General features: G+C 36.2%; 1 protein-coding gene across 7 annotated transcripts in view; it reads right to left on the bottom strand.

Annotated features, from left to right (window-relative positions):
• Positions 1-23,720, bottom strand: part of TTC7B (tetratricopeptide repeat domain 7B) — a 136,872-nt gene that overhangs the window by 89,694 nt on the left and 23,458 nt on the right. For 6 of the 7 annotated variants that reach the window (XM_088145238.1, XM_088145239.1, XM_088145240.1 and 3 more), the window contains 2 exons: positions 20,557-20,687; positions 18,648-18,769 (listed from right to left, as the gene is read on the bottom strand). In XM_088145238.1, coding sequence (XP_088001364.1) covers positions 18,648-18,769; positions 20,557-20,687 — 253 coding nt within the window. Of the gene's footprint in view, positions 1-13,691; positions 13,713-18,647; positions 18,770-20,556; positions 20,688-23,720 lie in introns of those variants that run through there. The other variant, XM_088145244.1, reaches the window with a different exon arrangement.

Raw genomic sequence — 23,720 nt, 5'->3', positions numbered from 1 at the left:
CCCAACAGACTCCAGGCCCTGAGACAAGACCTTTTTAGCATTGCTTGCCCAACCAAGGGTCAAGATATACAACTGAGTATCATCCAAACTGGTATCTGATCTAAACTGACAAATGACCTTTGTTAGGAGTTATAGGATCAAATTCTTCTCAGTTTACCAGGAAGGTTCATACCTCCATCACCTCAACTAGCCCTAACCAGTCAGAGTCTAACTCTGAGTGAATCCATACAAATACTAGATGGCTGAATATTTTTCACAGTGGCCCAATAGATGGTCATGAGGGAAAGGCCTGGCGGCTAGAAACTCTGGAACTGTAACTCCTACAAGCCTAGCAAGCTGTAAGGAGGAACACCCCTGCCCCCCAAATTGCTACAATCAACCATCAGATAGTCCAAAAGGCCAAACTAAAGAAGAAAGTGGACAATGCTTTCTGATGGACTTGCAGAATCTTTGAAGTCATTATTTTGGATGTCAACACTATCCAGATGAATATGATAAAGTGATAAAATGAAAATGAAGTATTTTAAGATAAATCATTATATTTTTAAAGGTTAGGTTAGTTAACTCGTGTATAGTTGACCTTTAACAAAATGTGTAACAAAGCAAATAAAGACATAGATGATGCTTTTATCTGAAAATGCATGAGAAAAAAAAGTCAACATATATTTGTAATTTAAGCATAGTAACATTACTTGAAATTATTGAAAATAAATCTAATTATAATAAATCTTAGTGCTAAATAAGATCCATAATGAAAAAATTATCTATACTGATTATGCAAACAAGAGTTACCTAAACGGGGTTGCAGAATTCAGGGAGGGCAATGCACGGCTGTATGTAAGTTAATGGTTCAACACTCTTGTTTTTGGCTGATGCAAGTACATCTCAGCACAATGAATAATGCTTTATATTAAGCTAAGACACCTGTGACCCAGGCTGTGCAATGATGTGAGATTAAAGTGTATTATAAATAAGCTAATCAGCACTCTTAGAATAAGAGTAAAAAAATGCAACGCAGTACACTTTGGCATGATATCAGGGGACCACATTAATATTTTTCCCATAGGGACTTTGCATAGCTTTATTTTAAAAATTCCTAACAGAAAGTTGTGTACTAATTACATTCTCAAGGCAAAATGCTTCAACTTTAAATAATTATGATGAAATTCCACTCTCTAAGAACTGCTTCTAATCCCTCCTTCAGGCAGAGAGCTTCTTTGCTTTCACTTCCTTTATCTTCCAACCCTATATATGAAGAGCTTGTAGAAATAAGAAAAAACCAAGGAATGGTAAAGCAGAAAAGAAATTGACGATCTGAGGTTGAAAATACTGAGTTTAAGCCTAGCCAGATACAGTTTGTCACCATAAGCAAGGATTATATAAGCATGTATGTGCCACTTGCACATTACTGTGCAAGCAATATTAAATAACATTTGAACAAAAATTCTCTGTAATCTTACGTTTCCTATTTTAAACACACCTTCCTTATTGTAGATCTGAAGTCTAAAAAATGCATGCTATTTTCACAGATATTGAAAAAAATACTGCCTTACGTACTTAATTGGATGCTAAAAGCAAAAGCAGACATACAAATATAAACCAGAAATTTAAAGGTATGTGACAAAAAAAGATATAGCTGTATCTACTTTACACCAATGCAGTTATACCTCTCCATACTTTTTAATCCTTGTAAATCATTCTTGCTTGCACCAAGTCCATACCATGCTTCAAACATTGTCCTAAACTTATTGCCTCTTTTTCATTCTCATGTAATCCATCCAACTATAACTTTCTTAGTCTTACTTTCTTATTCTCTCCTCCTCTCCATTCAATTTTTTCATAAATTTGTTTTGCAATTTGATCTTGATTCTCTCTATGCAATCAAATTACCTCAATATACTTCTTTTATATTATTCACTTCTATATTCTATCCACGTTCATTCAGTATCTGTTCTTCACCCAATCTCTTGTGTCACCACACAGTCTTCCTAAGTAGCTTATTCTAAGAGCGTTCAACTTTTTTGTTTCCCCTAACATACCCAACTCTCACTTCCATTTAACAAAGTGGGCAGAAGCACACTCTTAAATGTAAACAATTTTGCCTCTTTCAACATTCATTCCTTGCCAGATATTATCCAGTGTGTTTCTACCAATATTTACATGTCAACATTTCTCCAATAGTTTCTCACCACATATGCATAACTTGCAGTCATTTATTCCCTTTTCCTTGTCAGACATACCTACTCTGGGCTTGGATACTTAATCTTCAGATTCATACTCCTAATTCCATCAGATTGCATGATGGAATGAGGTGTATGGATGCAAAACTTAAAGTATTCCCTGCAAAGCATTTGGGTTCTCAGTTAGCAACATGGCACTGTCTCCATACAAACATACTCATGACCCAAACTAAAGCACTTCTGGCCACAAGCATTGCTTACACACTTACCTATAAATACTAAGTAGTAGCTAAGAAGGCATCTTACATCCCTGTTTTATTCTCTGCTTAATGTCAAGCCATTCACATGGAAAGACATGGAGCAAGGAACAGAGACCATGGGAACATTGTCAAAGTTGCTTCCAGTAGCTGAGATGTAGTACTGATACCGTTTAAATTCTCTCCTTGGCTGAGCACACAAAGCTGCAGCTCCTTTTATGCAGCTGCCACTGATGATGAGGCAGCCAGCCTGTCTGGCCTCAGAGAGACTGCCACTTACTTGCAAACAATCCACACTTACAAAGGGTGAGAGTGCCATGCCATGGCCTGGGTGGCCTGTTCTGCTGCATAGCCTCTGTGTAGGAAGAGAATGGGTTGGCAGCACCACATCCAGGAAAGTGGAGAGCTCTTCAGGACCCCACATGCCCTGATCTGCTGGTTCTCCAAGCCTGCTCTTTCAGCTGTGACATCAGGCACAGATGCAGTCTTTACAAACACTGTTATGACTCTGCTGGAGGACATGTCCTTGGATGAGGAGGATGGTGAAGGAAGCATCTGGTAGCAGCAGTACTGTTGCTGGAGACTCCAGTAGTGCTCAAGCCAGTGACATCACTCAGGGTTTTACAGAATCAACAAGTTCCTAGGACCCTCTCCCCACTCTTTCAGATTCAGAGCTCAGTAACTTAGTTCTAGACAAAGGTACCTAGTGAAGATTCAGGAGCACAGAGCTGAACTTCATAGATCTGAGAGGCTAGCTGAAAGGCATAGGAATGCTAATAAGAGAGCAAATTCTGCAGCTCCTGTGTTATATGTCTCAGCTATACTGTAGGTGGAGGCCTATTTGTGGCCTATTTATTTGGCTCTTTACCCAGCCCTTTGGTGGGGATGACTGAAGCCTCCTTTTAAATGACACTAAGTTCACAAACCTTACTTTCTAATCATTTTCAAAAGTTGCTCATTAACTACTTCTAAGCTATTAGAGGCCTTCAGAACAAGAAGTTTGAAAATGCCAAGTGGGTCTGCCTTCAATCCTGAACGAAAGAAAATTTTAATCTTAATTCTTAAAGCTTAAGAATTTAAAGAATCTGAAATAAACAGCAAAAAGTTAAATAAGATCTTGATCTTAGAAAGTTATGAACAGACTAAGGGTCCACATGAAATTAGAATATTGAAACTTTTACAATAAGATATTGGAATTAATTATAAGGAATAAACAGCTTCTCATGGGAAATAAATCCTGTTTTGGTTTTTACAAGACATAACGAAGATAAGCAATTTCATGATTTCAAAAACTGGACACTAGAGGGAACTAAAGATTTTAGGTAGGGGAAAAATATACAGGCCTGTAAAATGATGCAAAACATTATAACAATAAAAATACTGAAGGAGACTTTTGAAGAATCCAATCAAAAAATAGTAGCCACAATATTAACAATGTCAGTAATGATGTCTGCTTCTCTGGATAGACTCTGTCCAAAAGACGTTATTGAAGAAATGACAGAAGTAGAATAAATTTTAACTGACAAGATAGAGATGGTATTGAAAGTGGATTTACAATTGACAGGCCAAGAGAATTACTTGGAAAAGGATGTTTCACTGGATCAACAAAAGAAACTGGCTGAGGTTTTAAAATTTAAAAGGGAAATACAAATGACAAACCAAGAGAGTGATCTGGATAATTTTTTCCTATTGGATTTACAAGAGGCTTGTTAAAGCCTTGAAGAATTCTGTGTAATGGACAAAGAAGAAATGAAGAGAAATGAAATCCTACGACAATATTTGAATGAAGATTAAGACTGTTAGAAGTAAAAGGAAGGAATATAAAGTTGGTTTATTTGATAAGGTTAAAACAAGGTATGTTGTTACTTCTAGCAGCCCTTTATGGACTTTCTGCTGACACCAGGACTGAAAAGATGGCATTTTATGGATTTGTTTATAGATAAGAGATGGGATATGGGATGAAGAGATAAATGCTTGTAACCTGAGAGAGAGTGAAGAATCACTAAAATTTGCTTATACTTGTTGTGATGAAGGTTGGAAGTTACTTCTTTATATATCTCTTTTCTCTTTATTATATTCTTATTTTTCTCTTCTCTTTTTCCTTGCACTTTTTACTCCTCTCTATTCTCTTTTCTTTCTTTAGCTTGTATTAGATTTTACTACTCTAATGAAAATTCTTAATAAGAATTTACACACACACACATATTCTGCCTAGCCAATTTGATCTGGCAAGGTTGGTGTGCTCCAGTTCCTTCAGTTAAGCAATGCCATCAATCAGGACCCAGGGAGTGTACTTTCTCTCTCTCTCTCTCTCTCTCTTTTTATGCCGATATGTTTGCAAAAGTGAACATGATGTACAAAAAGCCTGGTAGGTCAAATTCTGTAAAAAACTGAATGTTCAGTAAAAGGTTACAAAAAAATGTGCAAAAAATGTGATTTTTAAAATACACAGACACACCTACAAGTAGCACTAAAATCAAACAAAGTTAAGACTGATAAGCGAAGAAACTCAAAGAACCAAAACTGATAGATCTGTAGTATATCTCTCAGAGATGATAAGTGTCTTTTGCCTAAGATCATGATGAATCATGGCTGAACAAGATGGGACTATACAGATATAAATCAGCTGAACTTCATGTTTTCCTAAAATTTGTAGAACAGCTTTCTTACTTTCACTGGACCTAACTGCATTCCACTGCAAAAACATGTAATAGAAATTCTAACACAAGACTGGCTTTTCTTGTTTACTGAAGAGAATTATTTCCAACTATACTTCATTCCCAAACTCTCATCCACCTATCCCCTCACCCATAATACAAGCGGTTTCTTAACCTTCCAAGATACATTTCAACCTGTGTAGCAATATAAAGTCCATGTTTAGCGACTACCTCAGTTAACAACCATTCGTAAATATAACGGTAATAAATGGTAGTAAAAAAAAAATTTTTTCGAACAAATTTCTGTTCCTGACAACAATGCACGATGGAGAGAAAGTAATGCTGGCACTGCTGCACGAGAGAACTTCATCTAAATGAGATGGCAGCTACCTCTCTCTCTCAGTCACATGGTTCGCTTAATGACCATTTAGTTCAGTGACTATTTCACTAGAACAAACTGAAGTCTCTAAATGAGGAGAGACTGTAATGATCCCCAATTTTTGAGTTCTAAATTCAATTATTTTTAAAATGTTTTGCAGTTCTACTGAGGTTATTTGTACATAATATAAAGCCCTAGATGATATGATCTGACAATGGAATATATAAGAGAGTACCTTGCCAAGTATGATTCTGATCATTTAATCTAACATCAAGAGAGGCCCAGGTTTGGGTTTCCCACTCATGGCAGATTAAAGAAATATGGACCAGGAGACAGGCCTTTTTAAAAGTAAGGAACATGTTCCCTCTGGAGGTTGATTAGTCCCTTTCCTCCTTGCATTCTGGAAGGCCTCAAAATGTCCTTCCTGAATGCCTTTGGTCCCTAGAGTGTTATTGGTGCAAATACGTTTTTTAATAGTTTGTGATTCTTTTTCTCTTATAATTATACAGAATGTAGGTTGTTTTCACCATCCAGAATTTTTCAGATTGAGGCTGTCCATAGGTACTGCCATAAAAATAAGCAAATAAAAATAGAAAACAATGAAAAATAATGAGGTCTTATTTACCTTAGTATCCCAAATGATTAATGATAAACATTATGAGATCTTCCTTCCTTCCTTCCTTCCTTCCTTCCTTCCTTCCTTCCTTCCTTCCTTCCTTCCTTCCTTCCTTCCTTCCTTCCTTCCTTCCTTCCTTCCTTCCTTCCTTTTTGTTTATCACTTTATCGGGTTTACAATTCCTGAATATATCGGAGAATCAGAATGCAGTTCTTTGCCTAAATCCACTCTTTTCTAAATATTTGGTGGTATAAATCCATGAAGAATTTTAATATGGTAAAATATAAAACAAAAGGGACTTCTTATAGGAACATTTAAAAAATGAAATAAACTTGTTCCTTAAAAGTCCAAAATGTTTAGGAATAAACATTTTCTAATTGGGAAAGGACTACTGCAAACCAAATATTTGGTCTTAGGGCATCTGTGAAATCAAAACTGCATCTCTATGATGCTATATCATCCCACACAGCTGGTATTTTTAGATATTTTGGATTGAGGATTTTAAGGAGAATTAAAAAGAGTTTAAATGTAGCTTGGCAACTGTATTCTGAAGAAACCACATTGTCCTTTTTGTAACCTAAAGCATCCAACAATATTTTGTCTTCCTTAATACAAATTCAATTACGATAATATGAGTTTATAATACCTATCTCAACTATAGTACCACCAACTGATCAACTCCAAAGTGACATACTCCAAAGAACATACAGGAAATCTGGTTCACCAGATAAACAAACTTCATGCTAATTACTGTATTTATCGGTGTATAACACACATTTTCCCCTAAAACTTGGGGCTGAAATCCTAGCTGTGTTATACTCAAGCGGCAGGGCTGGGAGAGCGGAGCCTTCATTTGAGCCAGGGCTGTAACCAGGGCAGCTCCGCAGAGCAGGAGGTGAGCAGCGTGCGAGCGAGCAAAAATCGGCGCTCCCCTGAGCTGGTGCGCGAGCGAGCAAAAACCGCTCCGCAGAACAGGAGATGAGCGGGGAGGGGGGAGCGAGCGAAAACTGCTGGCGCTCCCCTGAGCTCCACAGAGGAGCACTGGTTTTCGCTGACCCCCCCCCCCCGCTCACCTCCTGCTCTGCGGAGCTCAGGGGAGTGCCAGTTTTCGCTCACTGACCCGCTGCTTACCCCCTGCTCTGCAGAGCTCAGGCGTGAGCAATGGAGAGATTTTCTTCGTTCAAAGAGGTGCTTTATCTTTCATATTACGTATTTACCTTATAAATGGTATAAATATTAATAAACAAAAAGTTCAGAGATCCCTTTATTTTGCTTCCAAGTCCTTTATTTTAAATTTAAGTTTTTTTACTCAAACTTCCCTCTTAAAATTAAGGCGCGTGTTATATGCCTGTGTGTGTTATACACCGATAAATACGGCATCGTTCCTTTTAAAGGAAGCAATGAATCAGTTAGCCTATTTCTAAAATACCACCAGATTCCACATCTTAAAATGAAACACAGCTCACTTAATTACAAGTAATGTTTTCTTTTCTAGAAACTAAAACTGTAAGATGGGTGTTCACATTTAAAAAATCAGATATCTAATCATTAATAATTCATCTAAGGTTAACATTTGTATACATGTGTATCCTTTTATGGTGAAACACAAGCAAAAGCCATTTAACATTTTCAGTGCTTACAGTATTATTACACTACTTTTAGCAACTCCCTCACCAAGGTGACAATCTTTTCCCTATGAAATGAATCACAAGCCTTCTTTCATCTCATGAGCTTGGGAAAAAAAGAGGAACTACAAAGAATGTCCCTGATGTCACTTTGCAGTTCAAAGAGAAATCAAACACTAACATGTTTGTTCAACATGGATGAGCCCACAACATACAAGTAGGCTTAGAATTACAGAAGCAAAGATTGGTTATTACTTCAATTTATAAGCGTTTCCATTTCCAGAGACATTGAGTATTCAAACTGCCAACAGAGATTTTCTTTTCCCAGTCCTCCAAATCAGGAAAGGGCAAGATTGGGATAAAAGTTAATTTTTGCTTACTATCAATTCAGTCTAAATCTGGTGACCCATAACTAGAGGACCTTTTTTATATACCACTAATTTATTTTAGTAACTTGCTAATTGTTTCTTGGCCATCAGAAAGTAGCAACTGTCCCTTGCAGCTCAGAGGAATTGATCTAGTAACACAGCACAAAATCATTTGGAACATATATGCAACAATGTTTTTCCTGCATTAAAAAGAATCTTAAGAAAGAGAAGAAAAAAAAGAAAAGTGAGCATACAATAGTGCTTAAAAGTTTGTGAACCCCTTTGAATTTTCAATATTTCTACATAATGTGACCTAAAAACATGATCAGTTCTCCACACAAGTCCTAAAATTAGATTAAGAGAACCTGATTAAACAAGTGAGTCAAAAACATTATACTTGTTCATTTATTTACTGAGGAAAATGATCCAAAGTTACATATTTGTGTATGGCAAAAGTATGCAAACCTCTAGGGTTATCAGTTCATTTGAAGGGGAAATTAGACTCAGGTGTTTCAATCAATGGGGTGATAATCAGGTGTGAGTGTGGGAGGTCCTGCCTCATTTAAAAGCTGAATCTGGGTATTCACTATTAAAGACTGAACTTCACAATGCAGGTATATGGAAGTGTGTGATGGTTTGAACAAAGGAGATTTTTGAGGACCTCCAAAGAACATCAGGCCAGAAAAGGTTACAAAACTATTTCCACTGTCAGGCAGATCATGTACAAATGGAGGCAATTTAATACCATTATTACTCTCCCCAGGAGTGATCAACCAACCACAATCAGACCAAGAACAATGCATGTAATGCTCTGGAAAGTCTCAAAGAACCCCAGGGTAACCTCTAAGGAACTAAAAGCCTCTCTTGCATTGGTGAATGTCAGTGCCACCATCAGGATAACACTGGGCAACAATGGTGTGCGTGGCAGGGTTGCAAGGAGAAAGCCACTTCTCTCCAAAATAACATAGTTGTCTGTCTAGTTTGCAAAAGACCACATGGATAAGCCAGAAGGCTATTGGAAGAATGTTCTGTGGACAGATCAGACCAAAATAGAACTTTTTGTCTTGAATAAAAAGAGTTAGGTTTGATGAAAGGCAAACACTGCATTCCAGCATAGGAATATTATTCCATCTGTGAAACATGGAGGTGGTAATATCATGGTTTGGGCCTGCTTTGCTGCCCCTGAACCAAGATGGCTTGCCATCATTGATGGAACTATGAATTCTGAATTGTACCAGCAAAATCTATAGGAAAATGTCAGGATATCTGTCCATGAACAGAAGCTCAAGAGAAAGTGGGTCATGCAGCAAGACAACAACCCAAAATACACAAGTCGTACAACCAAAGAATGGTTAAAGCAAATAAAATCAATGCTTTGGAATGGCCAAGTCAAAGTCCTGACCTTAATCTTACAGAAATATTGTGGAAGGACCTGAAGTGGGCAGTTCATGCAAGGAAGCCCACCAACATCCCTGAGTTAAAGCTATTCTATAAGGAGGAATGGGCTAAAATTCCTCCAAGCCGATGTGCAGGACTGATCAAGAGTTATCAGAAATGTTACTGAAAGCAAAAGTTCACATACCTTTGTCACACACAAATATGTAGCTTTGGATCATTTTCCTCAATAAATAAATGAAGAAGTATGATGTTTTTGAGTCATTTGTTTAATTGGGTCCTTTTAACCTAGTTTTAGGACTTATGTGGAGAACAGATCACATTTTAGGTCATATTTATGCAGAAATATTGAAAATTCAAAAGGGTTCATAAACTTTTAAGCACCACTGTACAGTAGTACACAAAGCATAAAGAGGAAGCAACCACTGCTACAAGATGTCTTGAAAGAAGGCGCCTTTATTAGCTTGTGAAAGGAGCCTGGAACCAGACCCCATGCTGGATTTTAAAAGCAGAATCAGGAGTACTTGATTTAGAAATAAATGTAGAAAAGCTCCAACTGCATTCTTGATTCTGGTCAACAACCCACTGAAAAGCTAAAACAGTTCCTTCCTTAGATTTTTCATATATTTCTCCAATGCAGTAGAAGGAAATATTTGCAATATCCTGTTAACTGATGTTAATAGGTTAACTTCCTGGAAATTGGTATAGCAGCAGAAATGTCTTGACTTTATTAGACAGTCAATCTTCAGTAGAATATCCCTATCAAATTAACAGAAACACAAACTTCTTATCTGTGAGGAGTATTCTGAGTTTTGTTTTTTAATTATTTTTTTTCATTTCCTTTCTCATGTTTTAAATGGCTGTAAAATGTTTTAATATTTTCTTTATTAATTCATTCATTTTAGTATTTATAATCTGTAATCCTGGACTTACTGCCTCCTCTTGCAAAAAACAAAACAAAACTTATAAACTGGAAGTTTGATCCAGATAAACATGCTCCTTCTTCCTTTCTTCATTCTTCCTATTTTTACAGTGTTCTCCTTCACATCACATTCACTATGATTTCACAGTCCATGCACACATTAACTCCTGGTAGATGTAAACCAAGTTCCTTGAGAATCAGAAACTTGCAAACAGATCCATAATTAAGTTGCAAAGGGGGCAGAGTTTGGGATAATAAAAAAAATGAGAGTTAATTTCAAGAACAGAAGAGAAGGAAACAGTATTCTTTAGAGGAAAGATGGAATGTCTCCTAACAGTGCTTCTAATCTGCAACTTATACTTCACATGCATGAGTGCATAATGTGCAGCCTTCTAAGATGATCAGCATTTGTCCCTACTGATCACACTGAATGGGGTAGACAGAGGTGTAATTCAGCAATGTTGTGATGGCAGCACCCATACCAGGGAACAGCAGCACTCTTCTGAGGTTATAGCCCATCATCTATGCAGTCCTATTTGCCACAAATTCAGCTTTTACTAGCCTCCCTGCAGCATGTATTTGCCTGAAACTATTCTATTTAAAATATGAAAGTAATTTTTCAATTGTCCTTTGATTTGGCTTAGAAGATATCTGAATTCCTGACAAACTGAAAAGTCTACGTTCTCAACTAATCTAAAGCTAGTATTCTAGTAGAATAGAATCTGCAGAATGACAGGCAAAAATAAAAGTTGAAAGTATTAATCACGCCAGCATTTAGAACTCATTTAAACACTGAACATAAACTTTTTAAAGAAGCTAGAGAGAAAAAAATAATAAAAGGATTGGGAGCAATTTTATAGCAGAATTACAAAACAGTACAATAACCTACCATAAAACAAAACAACAAAAACAATCAAAGTGGAGCATTAGGTTTCCAAAATTTAAAACAAAATTCACTTGAAAAGTAGTCTGGTAATGCAGCAATTGTTACTCTACAAATGCTCAGACTTTTTTAAAAATCAGAGCTGTTTGTTGAAATTGCTTTATAAGTCTTACATTTTACCCTGTTTTATTTTGTACAGTACTGATTGGTGCTTAATAATTACCATTTAGAGAGATAAACTTCAGAGTTCTATTTAATCATGAAATGGTCTGGTTTACAATGGGTAACTGCCATTCTTTGTTTCTTTTATGGGCTTTATTTTTTCAATTTACCTAAAAAATACTGTAATGCAAAGTTTCAATGAACTAGCTAACAACATTTTTGTTTGAAGAAAGCATTAACAGAAACAGTAAATAATAGGTTACATTAACTGGACAACCTGATCCGACTTAAAATGAGTTTGCTCAGTAAATAACAATGTACTAGATATAGCAGTGTTAATCCTATTATTTCCATAAATGCAATACAGCAAGTATTTTTCACTCTGTCTCTCTCTCTCCCAAACAGTCACTACCAACACGGGGAGGGCACAATATAAATAAATTACCAGAGTAGCTGAAAATCATGCCACAGGTACACAATTAAATAGCCTAATTATTACGCTTTTACCAAAGAATTTTGGGAAACATACAGGTGAAACTCGAAAAATTAGAATATCGTGCAAATGTTCATTTATGTCAGTAAGGCAACTCAAAAGGTGAAACCAATATATGAGATAGACGCATTACATGCAAAGCGAGATATGTCAAGCCTTACTTTGGTATAATTGTGATGATTATGGCATACAGCTTATGAAACCCCCAAAGGTTTCAGACACACAAAGGTCCCCAAATGTGCCAGCACTAGTGGAGCACAATCAGGGGAGTGATTGAGAGATTACCACGAGCCATCTGCAGGAAGCACCAGAGTCAGCAATGAATCCCACTAGAAAACAGGTGTCACTTTGCAGTAGTGCCTGTCACCTGCTGCATTTTCTAACAAAGGAATCTCATGGTCGTTTTCAAAGCAAGCTCCATAATGGTCTGGTCTGGAATGGGAAACTGCCATTCCATGTTTCTTCTGAGGGCATTTTTTTCCTGTTTACCTAACAAATACTGCATTTTCAAAGCTTTGGTGGGTTGTCTAACAATATTTTTCTTTCTTATGCATAATCAGAAACAGGTCTTAAACATCTTTTCAGCACTAACATCCAGTGGAGCCATGAGTTGCTGCCAGCAGCACCAGCATCCAATAACCGAGAGGCCCTCACTGAGACTATGAAAGAGCCGCATGTAGCAGAGATGCCAGGATAAGCCACATGACAGTGAGATCTGCCATGACGGAGCCAGGAGGAGGAGCAAATGCAGATGTGTTGAATAGACAACTAAACTCTAACCTTTAAAAATTGTACTTTACAGATGAGGACATGCCTGCCTGCCATTTTGTATATTCTTAAAGTAACAAAAACAACACCAGAATCACAGATAGCTAAATAGCTTTACAAGTATATTTATTCTATTTATTAAATTTATATGCTGCCTAACTCCCAGAGACTCCGGGTGGCTTACAAACAGTTAAAAAACAATTCAAAACAAGAAAACAACATAAAAAAGAGCAAAGATGGCAAAGATAATTAGCCAGATGGGAACAAAGAAAAATAAGAAAAGGGGGCTTCAGTCACTTGCCAAAGGCCTGGGTGAAGAACCAGGTCTTCAGGGCCCTTTGAAACACCAGCAGGGTGGGGGCTGTTTGAATCTCAGGAGGAACCTCATTCCAGGGGGCAGGCACTGCTACAGAGAAGGTGCACTTCCAGGGTCCCAGCAGATGGCACTCCTTAACTAAAGGAACCCGGAGCATGCCAATCCTGTCAAATGGGATCGGCTGGGTAGATAATATGGGAGATATATCAAGGTTTGGTCTCTATTTATCAAATGCAGAACCACAAAACTACAGCTAATGGGACCACAGAAAATGATAGCCACCTATAATGTTTTTTTTTTTCATGTTCACTTGCCATTAATAAGCTGCTATAGCAGCAATGCAACCAATTGTTTTAACACAAAAATTAACAGGATAGTATTATGGTGATATCAGCAATATCTGTATTTTTCATTAAAAACAACAACTGCAAAAATAATTTTATTATAATTAAAAATTGGGCTCAAGATGAAACTCTCTACAAAGATTCTAATGAATATGTGCAAGGTTTCAAATGGTTGTATAGGCTGCACCTATAGAAGATGTAGAAAAAAAGAAAATACAGTAAACCCTCGATTTAATGGGCTACCTGGTAGGAAGCCAGGTTAATGTCAATTAAATTTGAATGTTCTTTTTAATACCACAAACATGTGTGCACATGAGAAAACTTACCTTACTGGTGGTGTCTGCTGCAGATGTGCTGGGTTTCAGTGATGATAGTGGATGACTGATTGATTTGAAGAAAGTGTCCAATTTTAACTGAGTCTTGGAAGTTGCTGCTTCTGCATGATTATCTTCCTAAAAGCATGGAAGTGGGGGTAATAAGGCTGGACTTCATGGTCAGAGAAGGAATCAATAAAAGCATTGGAGAGGTGGGAACTTTTTTTCTTGCCTCCCTTTGTCGCCATTGTTGATTAAATACAGCATTTACAAAATATTTACAAAATAACTTACAGAAACTTATAAAATACAATACCCCAAACATTAGCACACATGAAAGACATCAAGAATGTCACTAATATCATGAAATATAATACTTGTTTACACATGCATGGAAGTGACAGTGCTTACACACGCGCAGAAGCAGCAACCATTGTCTTGATTGGGGAAGGGTTTGAATTCGGATTTTGTCTGTTGCATATGAAATCTGCTGAACCAAGGTTTGTAAAATCGAGGGTTTACTGTACATCTAAAAGTGCAGAAAATCAACTGAAAACTCTTTAGTAGCATTAAACAGAAGACAGTGCTTAGTTATAACTCACTGGAATAAAGCCCATTTGTTTTGTTTTTTAAAGTTCATACCACTCTTGCACAGTAGCAGCTATCTATAATTTTAATTAGTATAATCCTATTTATTAACTTTCTTGCACTCATAATGTTAAGGCTTTAAATACTGTTGCTAGAAGGTAGAATTCAGCTATTTTTTTTGTGTCCACTTACAGCTGCCTTGGATCAAAAGTTTTTATTTGCTTGGGGGGGAGGTAAGATAATGGAGATGTTTATTTATTCATTCATAAATATTTCAGTATTGTGCAATCCCCACAACTCTGACTGGTTTACAATAATAGTTCTATTACTATAATACTTATAATTTAATTTTACAATAATTAAAATATCATAAGCAGATAAATCAACACAATATACTGTATCAAAATAATAATATATCAGCGCAGTGAACCTGGCAGCCTGGTCATAAAAATACAGACATCAGTAACAGTCAACCTCCAAAGCCTGTTCAAATATCACTGCCTTAATGGCTTTGTGAAAAAACAAGGAAGAAAGTACCAGGTGTACCTCCAGAGACAGCATTCCTGAGCATCCTTTTCCTACACGATCAGATGGGCTGCACAAATAGGTGGCTCTAAGATATCCTGGAGGAAAGCCACATAGGGCTATAGGCCAAAACCAGCACTCTGAACTGGACTAAAAAAATCAATCAGCAAGCAATGCAGTAACTGAAGAATAGGAGTCATATTACACTAGCAGCTGGCACCTGCCGTATTCTGTACCAAAGGAAGTTTCACAGTAATTTTCAAAGCAAGGTCCCTGTAAATGCATACAGCAAGGTCTTTAGTTATTCTTACCAGGGCTTCATGGTCCAGATAGGTATGAAACTAGTGCACCAGTTTCAACTGGACAAAACCCCACCTGGCCATGGCCTTTATATGTTGTTTCAGTAGGAGCCATGAATCTAGGAGGACCCCCAAGTTGCAGATCTGCTCCTTCAGGGGGAGATAACCCCATCAAGAGCTAATCTTGGGGATGTCTATATCTGGTTCAGATATAGATCTATATCAACCTATATTCTGGGTTGGCGATGTACAACTGGGTCTTATCAGCATACTGACAGTACCTAAGTTCAGACTCATGATGATCTTTCCCAGCAGCTTCATATAGATGCTGTTTCATAGTGGGAAGAAGAGTCAAACCCTGAAGTACCACACATATGAGTAACCAGAGGCTCCACTGCTCCTCCTCCATTACTCCCAACTAGAACTGTCCACTAAAGTAGGAATCTTGCAAAACAATACTTCCTTTTCCCAAGTCCTGCCAAAAGCAATTGACTAAAATGACTATTTTTGTCCACTCCTGAATCCAGGTAAAAAAGCATCTGGATAATCCACTTCATCCAGGATTCTCTGAAGCTGAGTCTGCCTCTGTCCTTTACCTTTTCTACAACTTTCCTTAAAAGGGGAAAGTTGGAAACAGAGCAGTAGTTGCTCAATGCAGCTGGACTGAGAAATGTGTTCTTCAAGAGAGGGCACACCACTTCCTCCTTCAAAAGAAGTGGCACCTCTCTCTCAAAAAATAGCTAAGAAAGTATAGTTACTACATGTGCTGTTGTTTTATACCATGCTTTGTATTGTTTTGCCTGCTGTAAGCTGCCCAGAGTTGACATGTGAGATGGGCAGCTATATAAATAAAATTAATTAATAAAAAAAAACACGCTTGAAAATTTTTCTCTAAAAAGGATTTCTCATCACCCACTGCAGATGACACAAAGCTTCATTCATCCTAATGAACTGGCCACAAAGAACCCTGAGAAATAAATAAATAAATAAATAAATAAATAAATAAATAAATAAATAAGCAAGCAAGCAAGCAAGCAAGCAAGCAAGCAAGCAAGCAAGCAAGCAAGCAAACTATACAAGAAACATAATGGAAACAACCCTTCTCTTAGTCTTTTTAATTATCCGTAAAACCCTTTTTCTTTACCCAAGTCTAATTCAGTTAATATTCCAGAATTCCCCTGAATTTTTGCCTGATCTCCATATGGTCCCTCTTTATTCTCCCTTCCTATATCTAAGAAAGTTTTGAGCTTCTAGCTGGTTATCACCTTTCAAACCCTGCCTCTTTCTCCAGCGTTCAGAAGGAAAAAGATTAGTAACGTTTTGTCTTTTTAAGTATTCAGTCCTGTATTTATTATATGGAAGTCACACTGAACTCAACAAGGGTCTAGTTCTGGGGATATACATATAGGCTTGCAGTATTAATATTTTTAATTTTTTTTAAACTTTCACAGCGAATTTGTCCTTTTTCTCAGTGCCTGGTTAAAAGTGCAAACATACCAAAATTATCTTCAGTATTTTTTCCCATTTATTCCTAGGAAGTCTTAACAACTCAATTTCTATTTTGTTATATTTGTTCATTAAAACTTGATTTCTGAAAAACTAATATCCACTAATTCCTTGAGTACTTAACATGGGTAATTTAATATACCTGCTCAAACAATTCAAAGTTATTCTCGCTTGGAACACTTGAATTTTATTTTGAGTACTACTCCAGTTCTACCAGGTGAGACTAAAAACAGCCTATCTTTTGACAGAACAGAGTCAGAGATATAGCTAGAAAGTGTTCCCATGAAACACCTGAACTAAACGCCTCCCTGGTCATTCATTTTCCAGAAAAGCTTATTCTATGAAAATGGAGAAGCAGTTTGCAGATATATTTAGAGATACATGGCACAATCCTAGGGTAGGCAATGTCAATGGGGATTGTGACTTCATTCTCATGAAGAGTTAGCTATTGCCTTCGTTTTTCAGGACACAAACCAACCATTCACTAACAATACCAAGATGGCAAAAAAAAAAAAAAAAAAAGTAAATTCAATGCCATGCCCACTAGCTAAAGTTTGTTAAACTTTATTCTTAATGCACAATCCTAATCTTAATGCATTAATAGTTGTTCATGATGTTTTATAGGACTGTGCAGCGATCCAGGTTTGAAAAGTAAATGGTTATTTGGCTGTGCCATGTGAACCCAGAAAAAGACAGACCTTCTTTAAGGAGCTGCTGACAGGTGTGATGCAAGTGCTTTTGTGTGCTTAAATAATCTTTTGTCTTCGAATCTGGATTCCTGCATAGCCCTATGTTTAATTGACCAAACTGACCAAACCTAAACCTGGACTACATATACTATTATTTAAATAAGCAAATATTTTATGTAATCTGGATTTAGGTTTGGTGGGTTAATCAATTAAAATCATTTATTTTCTCTATGCAAAGTTCTATTAATTCTATCTATATTTTCCATTGAAAACACAGAATACAGCACATCTCCCTTTTTCCCCACCTTACCACTATGGTATTGGAAAAATGAAATTTTATTATTCTCTTTTTCTTCCAATTAAATAATGATAGCACCACTACAATACAATTCCAGACACTTTGTTAAAAGACAAATAATGGAATCTATAAAATCAGATAAGCAATTAACACAGTAATTCACTGAAACACTTTCAACACTTTTTCATAGTTATGATATTTATGCCAAATCAATGATACAGTACAATTCACTTTTTTTTTTAATCCAAGTGTTATAACTACTCGATTCAATATTTCTAAGAAATGGAGATGTAGCAAACAATTTAAAGCCTAATGCACCAACTTTGAAGCCTTTTAAAATGAAGAGAAGCTTAAATACTTTTATTAATATTTACAGAGGCAGAAATACAGCTAGATACAATTTTTATACCCCTATTTTCAGTAGGCTATTCTTAGAAAGGGGTATCAGAACATATGGATGACCTTTCATGCAATCTATAAGGCCCTGTTGAGAAGTTACAAATTAAAATACATATTATTATTCTTAGGAAGGAGTATGTATGTTCACCACCATGAGTTATTTATAAAAAATAATAAAAGTGGGATAAAAATCAAATAAATAAATTATATTATATTCCCACAAAATATATTAAATAATTATTTTGAACGTGTTTGAAATTATTAACTGCAAGACAGTACTTACCAAAACATATGTGTTTTGTAGAGGCCTATATTATTCTGAGTCAAGGTGGAAAAGGTGCTTTGGATCTGGTATGGGCACATTCACTGTACCTGTCAGTAACTCTTTTAAAAAGTTGCACCTTTTCCTGGTCTTGCTTGGTAGCACGCAGGCTCAGGAAAATACCTGATTGAATTAAGGAGGGGTTAAGGTCTTGAAGGAACTTCTAATAGATAAAGAGTGTGCCTACATCAGATCCAAAACATACCTTTCCTGCTTTGGGTTAGAATACTGGACACCTCTAGTAATTTGTATGTAATCTTATAACAAAACTCAAGGCTTTTCTAAATCATTTTGGTCGATCTTTTTAAAGTAATATCAGAAGAATATCCAATCAAATCTTACCCATTTTTGAAGTATAAGACATGGGCCCTCTGAAGTCCAGTTTCTAAAAAATATCCAAGTTCTTGTTCATGTGTTCCAGGCCCAGGCTTAGGACTTCTGTTCTGCATATTGGTAATTATTACCTAGGAGATCATAGAAATAAATGCACAAAATCCCCCCAAATGCTCTCTTTCCTCACCAGTGGGAGGCAGAGACAAAACATTATACCACCGAAAAACACTCATATATACACAGAAGGTCTGTCATGTTTGCAAGCTTTCTTCATGGACACAATTGGTCTTCATGCCAGACTTCTACATTAAGACAATACAGATGGGTAAGCAGTTTACAATAATTTTGGTTTATTTGTGGAGCATCAACATATTGCTCAGAGGTTGGCAAAATGTAGCTGTGTGAAGCCCTTCAGTAACCATTTTGTAGCACTTAAAACCAGCTCCTGATTTTCAGGTATGATTTGTCTTTTATCTTGATTATGGCTTTGTTTTTGTTTTTTTGTTTCTGCTAAGATAAAGGACAAAATGGGCATATTTAAAGACTTTAAAGGATAACTGTACCTATCTCACACTTTAACCTTCTCAAGCCATCAAAAACCGGGTAAATGTTTTTGGCTCTATCCATTCAGTGATATAATCATACCACTGCCAGTTCTATCCCAATTTTTTAAATGAAAATCCCCACAAATGCAAACAAAGCCTGACTGCCCTGACACAGACACACTTTTCTGGTGGGTAGGGAGGCTCTGTCTCTTCAATTATCATTGTGTAGTTTTACCAATAACTGCGGTGGACTGGTTTTGCTGGGAGATGTGGCATACAAATGCAATAAATAAATAAACCTCTAACTCCTAACTATTGTCCACTATTATTTTTCACCTAGAATCATTTAAATTTAAAATAGTCTTCCAAAGAAGGATGGGTAAGTACTGACTACAATTTATTTATTTTTAGCTCTGTCATGAAATTTGTAAAATTTATGTCAAATGAAACTCAAATCTAAACGAAAACATTAAAATGGGAAAATATGACTGAAAATGTTAGGAATAATCTGGCTGGTTTTGTTGGTTTTATTTATAAGGCTAGTGGTTTTATATGTTTTGTTTTACTCTGTTATTGTATTTCATTGATTTGTAAATAAGCTGCCTTATTTGGATATACTGAAGACAAATACCATGAATGGAAATAACAATTCTCCCAATATTAAATGTTCATATAAGCTGCAACTGCTACTGCAAAAACTGAAGAAAAAAATCGATTCAATGTTTCTTTAGGAGCATTCTGAAGTTTTAATAACAGTTTAGTGAATAAATTCCTATGAGTCCATTTTATAGTTTGGGAAAATAAAGTAGGAACATAAAGAACACCCCAACTCTACATTATTGTTTAAAAATTACACAACCAATAAGCTATGTGGAATGCCAGCTTTCATTAAGAACAAAGCTTTAACATATTAACCAAAGAAAACTCAAGAACATCATGGGGAAAGCTATTTTTACCATGTGAATTCATAGGGAGGGGTTTTTTTTTTGTATTTTATGGAAGTCATATTCTTGAGACAGGGATAAAGAATCATACAGTTCTCAACAGAAAGTGTTGGACTACTTTCATCTAGAATGCCTGAAGTTAGTCATTCACAGGGGCTATTCGGTTGCAGGAAATAATGGGCATCCTATTACGGCATGTAAAAGATTAGAACAGATAAAAGAAAATGCTTCTGCTTTTTAGCTGGGATCTATAAAAAATAATTTATACAGAGGTCAAGAATGGGTTATTTAAACCAAATAGTAAATTGTACATCAAACCTTTTTAAAAAGAAATTTAAAGCCACATATAGTAGATGGGAGTAATTCCAAGAAAGAGAAAAAAATAAAATCAAATTAGTTACACTATTGAGATTAGCTATCCCATCTTACCCTTTCTATCTCCTGGAGATATAGAAGGGCTATATCCCCAGCCTTCTCATAGCACATAATAATTTCCTGCTCACGATCTGCATGGAGGTTGCTCGTTGAAGAGGATATTGGTAGTTTTTCTAGACAAAGACCTAAAAGCAAAGATAATTTAATTTAAGAAAATAACTTGGGACTAAACCAGTCTCTTTTCATTTATCAAATGCTGAAAACAGTACCACAATTAAGTGTGTGTCAGGACATCTGAAAATTCTGTTGTACGTAACTGAGAAGCCATACCTGTAAATGTGGTGAGAAAATATGTAGTGAGGTTCATCAATACGCAGATCACATCCAAAAATACAACTAAATAGGTCTATGATAAATTTATATTACACTATACTTAGTGATTCAAAGGAGGGAATATGGACTTAGAAGAAAACACTGAAAGAAATCCAAAAGTGACAGTACAATCATGATTTTATACATAATTTTAATCATGCTAACAAATTTGTGAAACATTCCAACAACCACTTTAAACATTTGGGATACATTTTTTTAACCAAAGAAATGATTCGTATCACCTTCTTCAGTTATAGGTTTAGAGATATTTCAAAGGTCTTTCATTTCCTTTCTGTAATTTCTTTCTAGTGAGTTTAATAAACTGTTTTGGATCCCCTACTAAATAGACAAAAAATGGAATTATCAAATGCTAAAGCTAACTGGGGCCCATTTTACTTTCAATAAATTCTCAAAATAGGTTAGGGAGCATTTTATATTTTTCATAAATTCAGTATGCTAAAGTAGCTTTTTCTTGTGGTAGCATGCACTTATACACACCCCATATATAAAAAATAATTTAAACAGATGCGGGGTCCATTTGTTCTCAGGGGTTTAAGAGGGCCAACTGGATTCCAACAGCATATTAAGATGCTACCAAAAATGGTACAAGAAGTTTTAGGAAGAACACTTGGGTATTTAAGTTCCTGTTAAGAAAATAAGTTTTTTAAAATATCACAGCAGCATTAAAACAATAGTTTTTAATGAAATGATAGCAAATTGAAGAGAACTATCCTCAGTGTATTCAAATTACAAAATAAAATGCAACAAGAGGCTGGTGGCATCTTAAATTTGGAAGTGCAATGGAAAAAGACAGCTCAAGCAGAGCAATAATGATGCTATTCCAGTTATTAGTACCAGTAAGAAAATACAATAAAATACAATCTTATTAGCAGTAAGACAATGGGTTAAAAAAAAAAAAAAGAGCCAGAGTACCACTATAAAAGAAAAGCATAGAAGCAAGATATACAACTTTACTCCTAACATATGGAAGGCTGCAACAGATATCTAGGTTTTTGGCACAGGTCTCTAGAGAAAGCACAGGTAGCTCCTAAAACCAACACAAGCACAGCTACAATAAAAAACTATGAATGAACAAAAAGGTGGGGAGGAAACCATTTCCATCACATCTTCCTAGTGTCATGCATCCCCTGCCACATTCATTGGTTCACATTCACCAGTTCCACATTTACCACATTCGTTAGTCTAAACCAGGGGTTCTCAAAGTACGGCCCGTGGGCCGGATACGGCCCACCAGGGTCATTTATTCGGCCCGCCCGCCTGACTGGCCGCCGCTGCTGTCTGTCAGAAGCAGAAGTGTCCGGGCTGTGTTGGGAGCTGCAGGCGATGCACAAGGAGGGAGATCGCAGAGCCGGACTATTCTACATGACAGGTATGCCGGGTCCAGCGGCTCTCCTCCTCTCCTCAAACTATAGTCCGGCCCCCCAACATTCTGAGGGACCATGAACTGGCCCCCTGTTTAAAGAGTTTGAGGACCCCTGGTCTAAACCTTAACTGTATTAGGGAAATGGGTCGCAGTTACTTTTTTAAACTTGGCTGGTAGATTTAATCTATCCATTCTAAATTTGGCTGGAAGAATGAATCTATCCATTCTTTTTATCTAAGCTAAATGAGTATTTTGAAAAAAAGAATCTTATTATGAATTTCTAATCAGAGAGTTGTTTTTTTTTAAAGGAAAATAATTTTATTCTCCACCTGTATACTCAAACTATCATCACCATGATATGCCTAGCATTTAAACTGTACACTTTTCTGCAGTGCTCATAACTTCTGGAAGTTATAACTTCTGTATATAGTAGAATAAGCCACATAACTGTTCTTTCTAGATATCGTCATCATTGCAAGCATCAACTATGCCAATTGTCAGTAAAAACTTTCAAGTGTAAAGTATTTTATATCCTGATGAGTATAAACTGCTGCATTCTCAGAACATTGACCCAGCTTTGTTTAATGCATACAGAGTACAAAGAATACATATTGACCCTTAATCAACACTGCCACCTACAGAAACAATACAAGCTTCGCACACTTTCACAAATAACATGGAACTGACCAAAACTAGTATTTGTCCTTGTTTATCTTGTAGATTTTGTTCATATTAATAAAGTACATCCATAGGAAAGCAGAAACAAACATTTGGAAAGAGAAATACTGCAATATTCCAAAACTACATTATCTAATGTCACCTCTTGAAAATGCCCAAAGAAATGTATTAAGTATAGAAGAGTCATCTTTCTTTGAGTATTTTTGCTGGAGACCTGGGTATGAAAATTTGATCAGATCTACTCCTGTGAGCAATCCATCCATGTCTATTTCAGGAGCTAACTAAAGTATAAATAACAGCCTCAAATATGCAACTGAAAACCAATTGTTATTGTAAAGTTTCTTCTGAGTCAAGCTCATTCATGTAGATTTTTTAGTAACACCATGGAAGTTTTTGCCATTGTGTTCTTCCAAGATTTTTTTCCAACTTCCCAATCTAGCCTACAGCCCTGGAATTTTCAGATGTCTATTTACTTATCTTTTGAGTCTGGAAAAGGTATGCCAGGTACTGTCAACTGCTGAGATGTAATACTATATAAACTAGTAATTAAGGAACATGTAAGTGGGGTTATTCTTTTTATTTCCATAGTATTCAAATACATATCAGTGGGAAAGTTCCAGGATATCACTAAAATATTCTGAAATAAAAACTTTATCTAACAATTCAATAAGAATACTTCCACATAAAGATTCTCTGAAAACAGCTCCAGACCACAGAGTTTCCGCATCAGTACGTGTTAGGTAACACGCCAACTTACTTCTAGCTTGGTTGCAATACAAGAGGA

Source organism: Python bivittatus, unplaced genomic scaffold, assembly GCF_059951505.1.
Source record: "Python bivittatus isolate LINGU-HERP-01145 unplaced genomic scaffold, Pbiv_v1 ctg000480_np1212, whole genome shotgun sequence".
NCBI lineage: Eukaryota > Metazoa > Chordata > Lepidosauria > Squamata > Pythonidae > Python > Python bivittatus.
The sequence above is the reverse complement of the archived record's forward strand: the minus strand, read 5'-3'. Positions and strand labels throughout refer to the sequence as shown.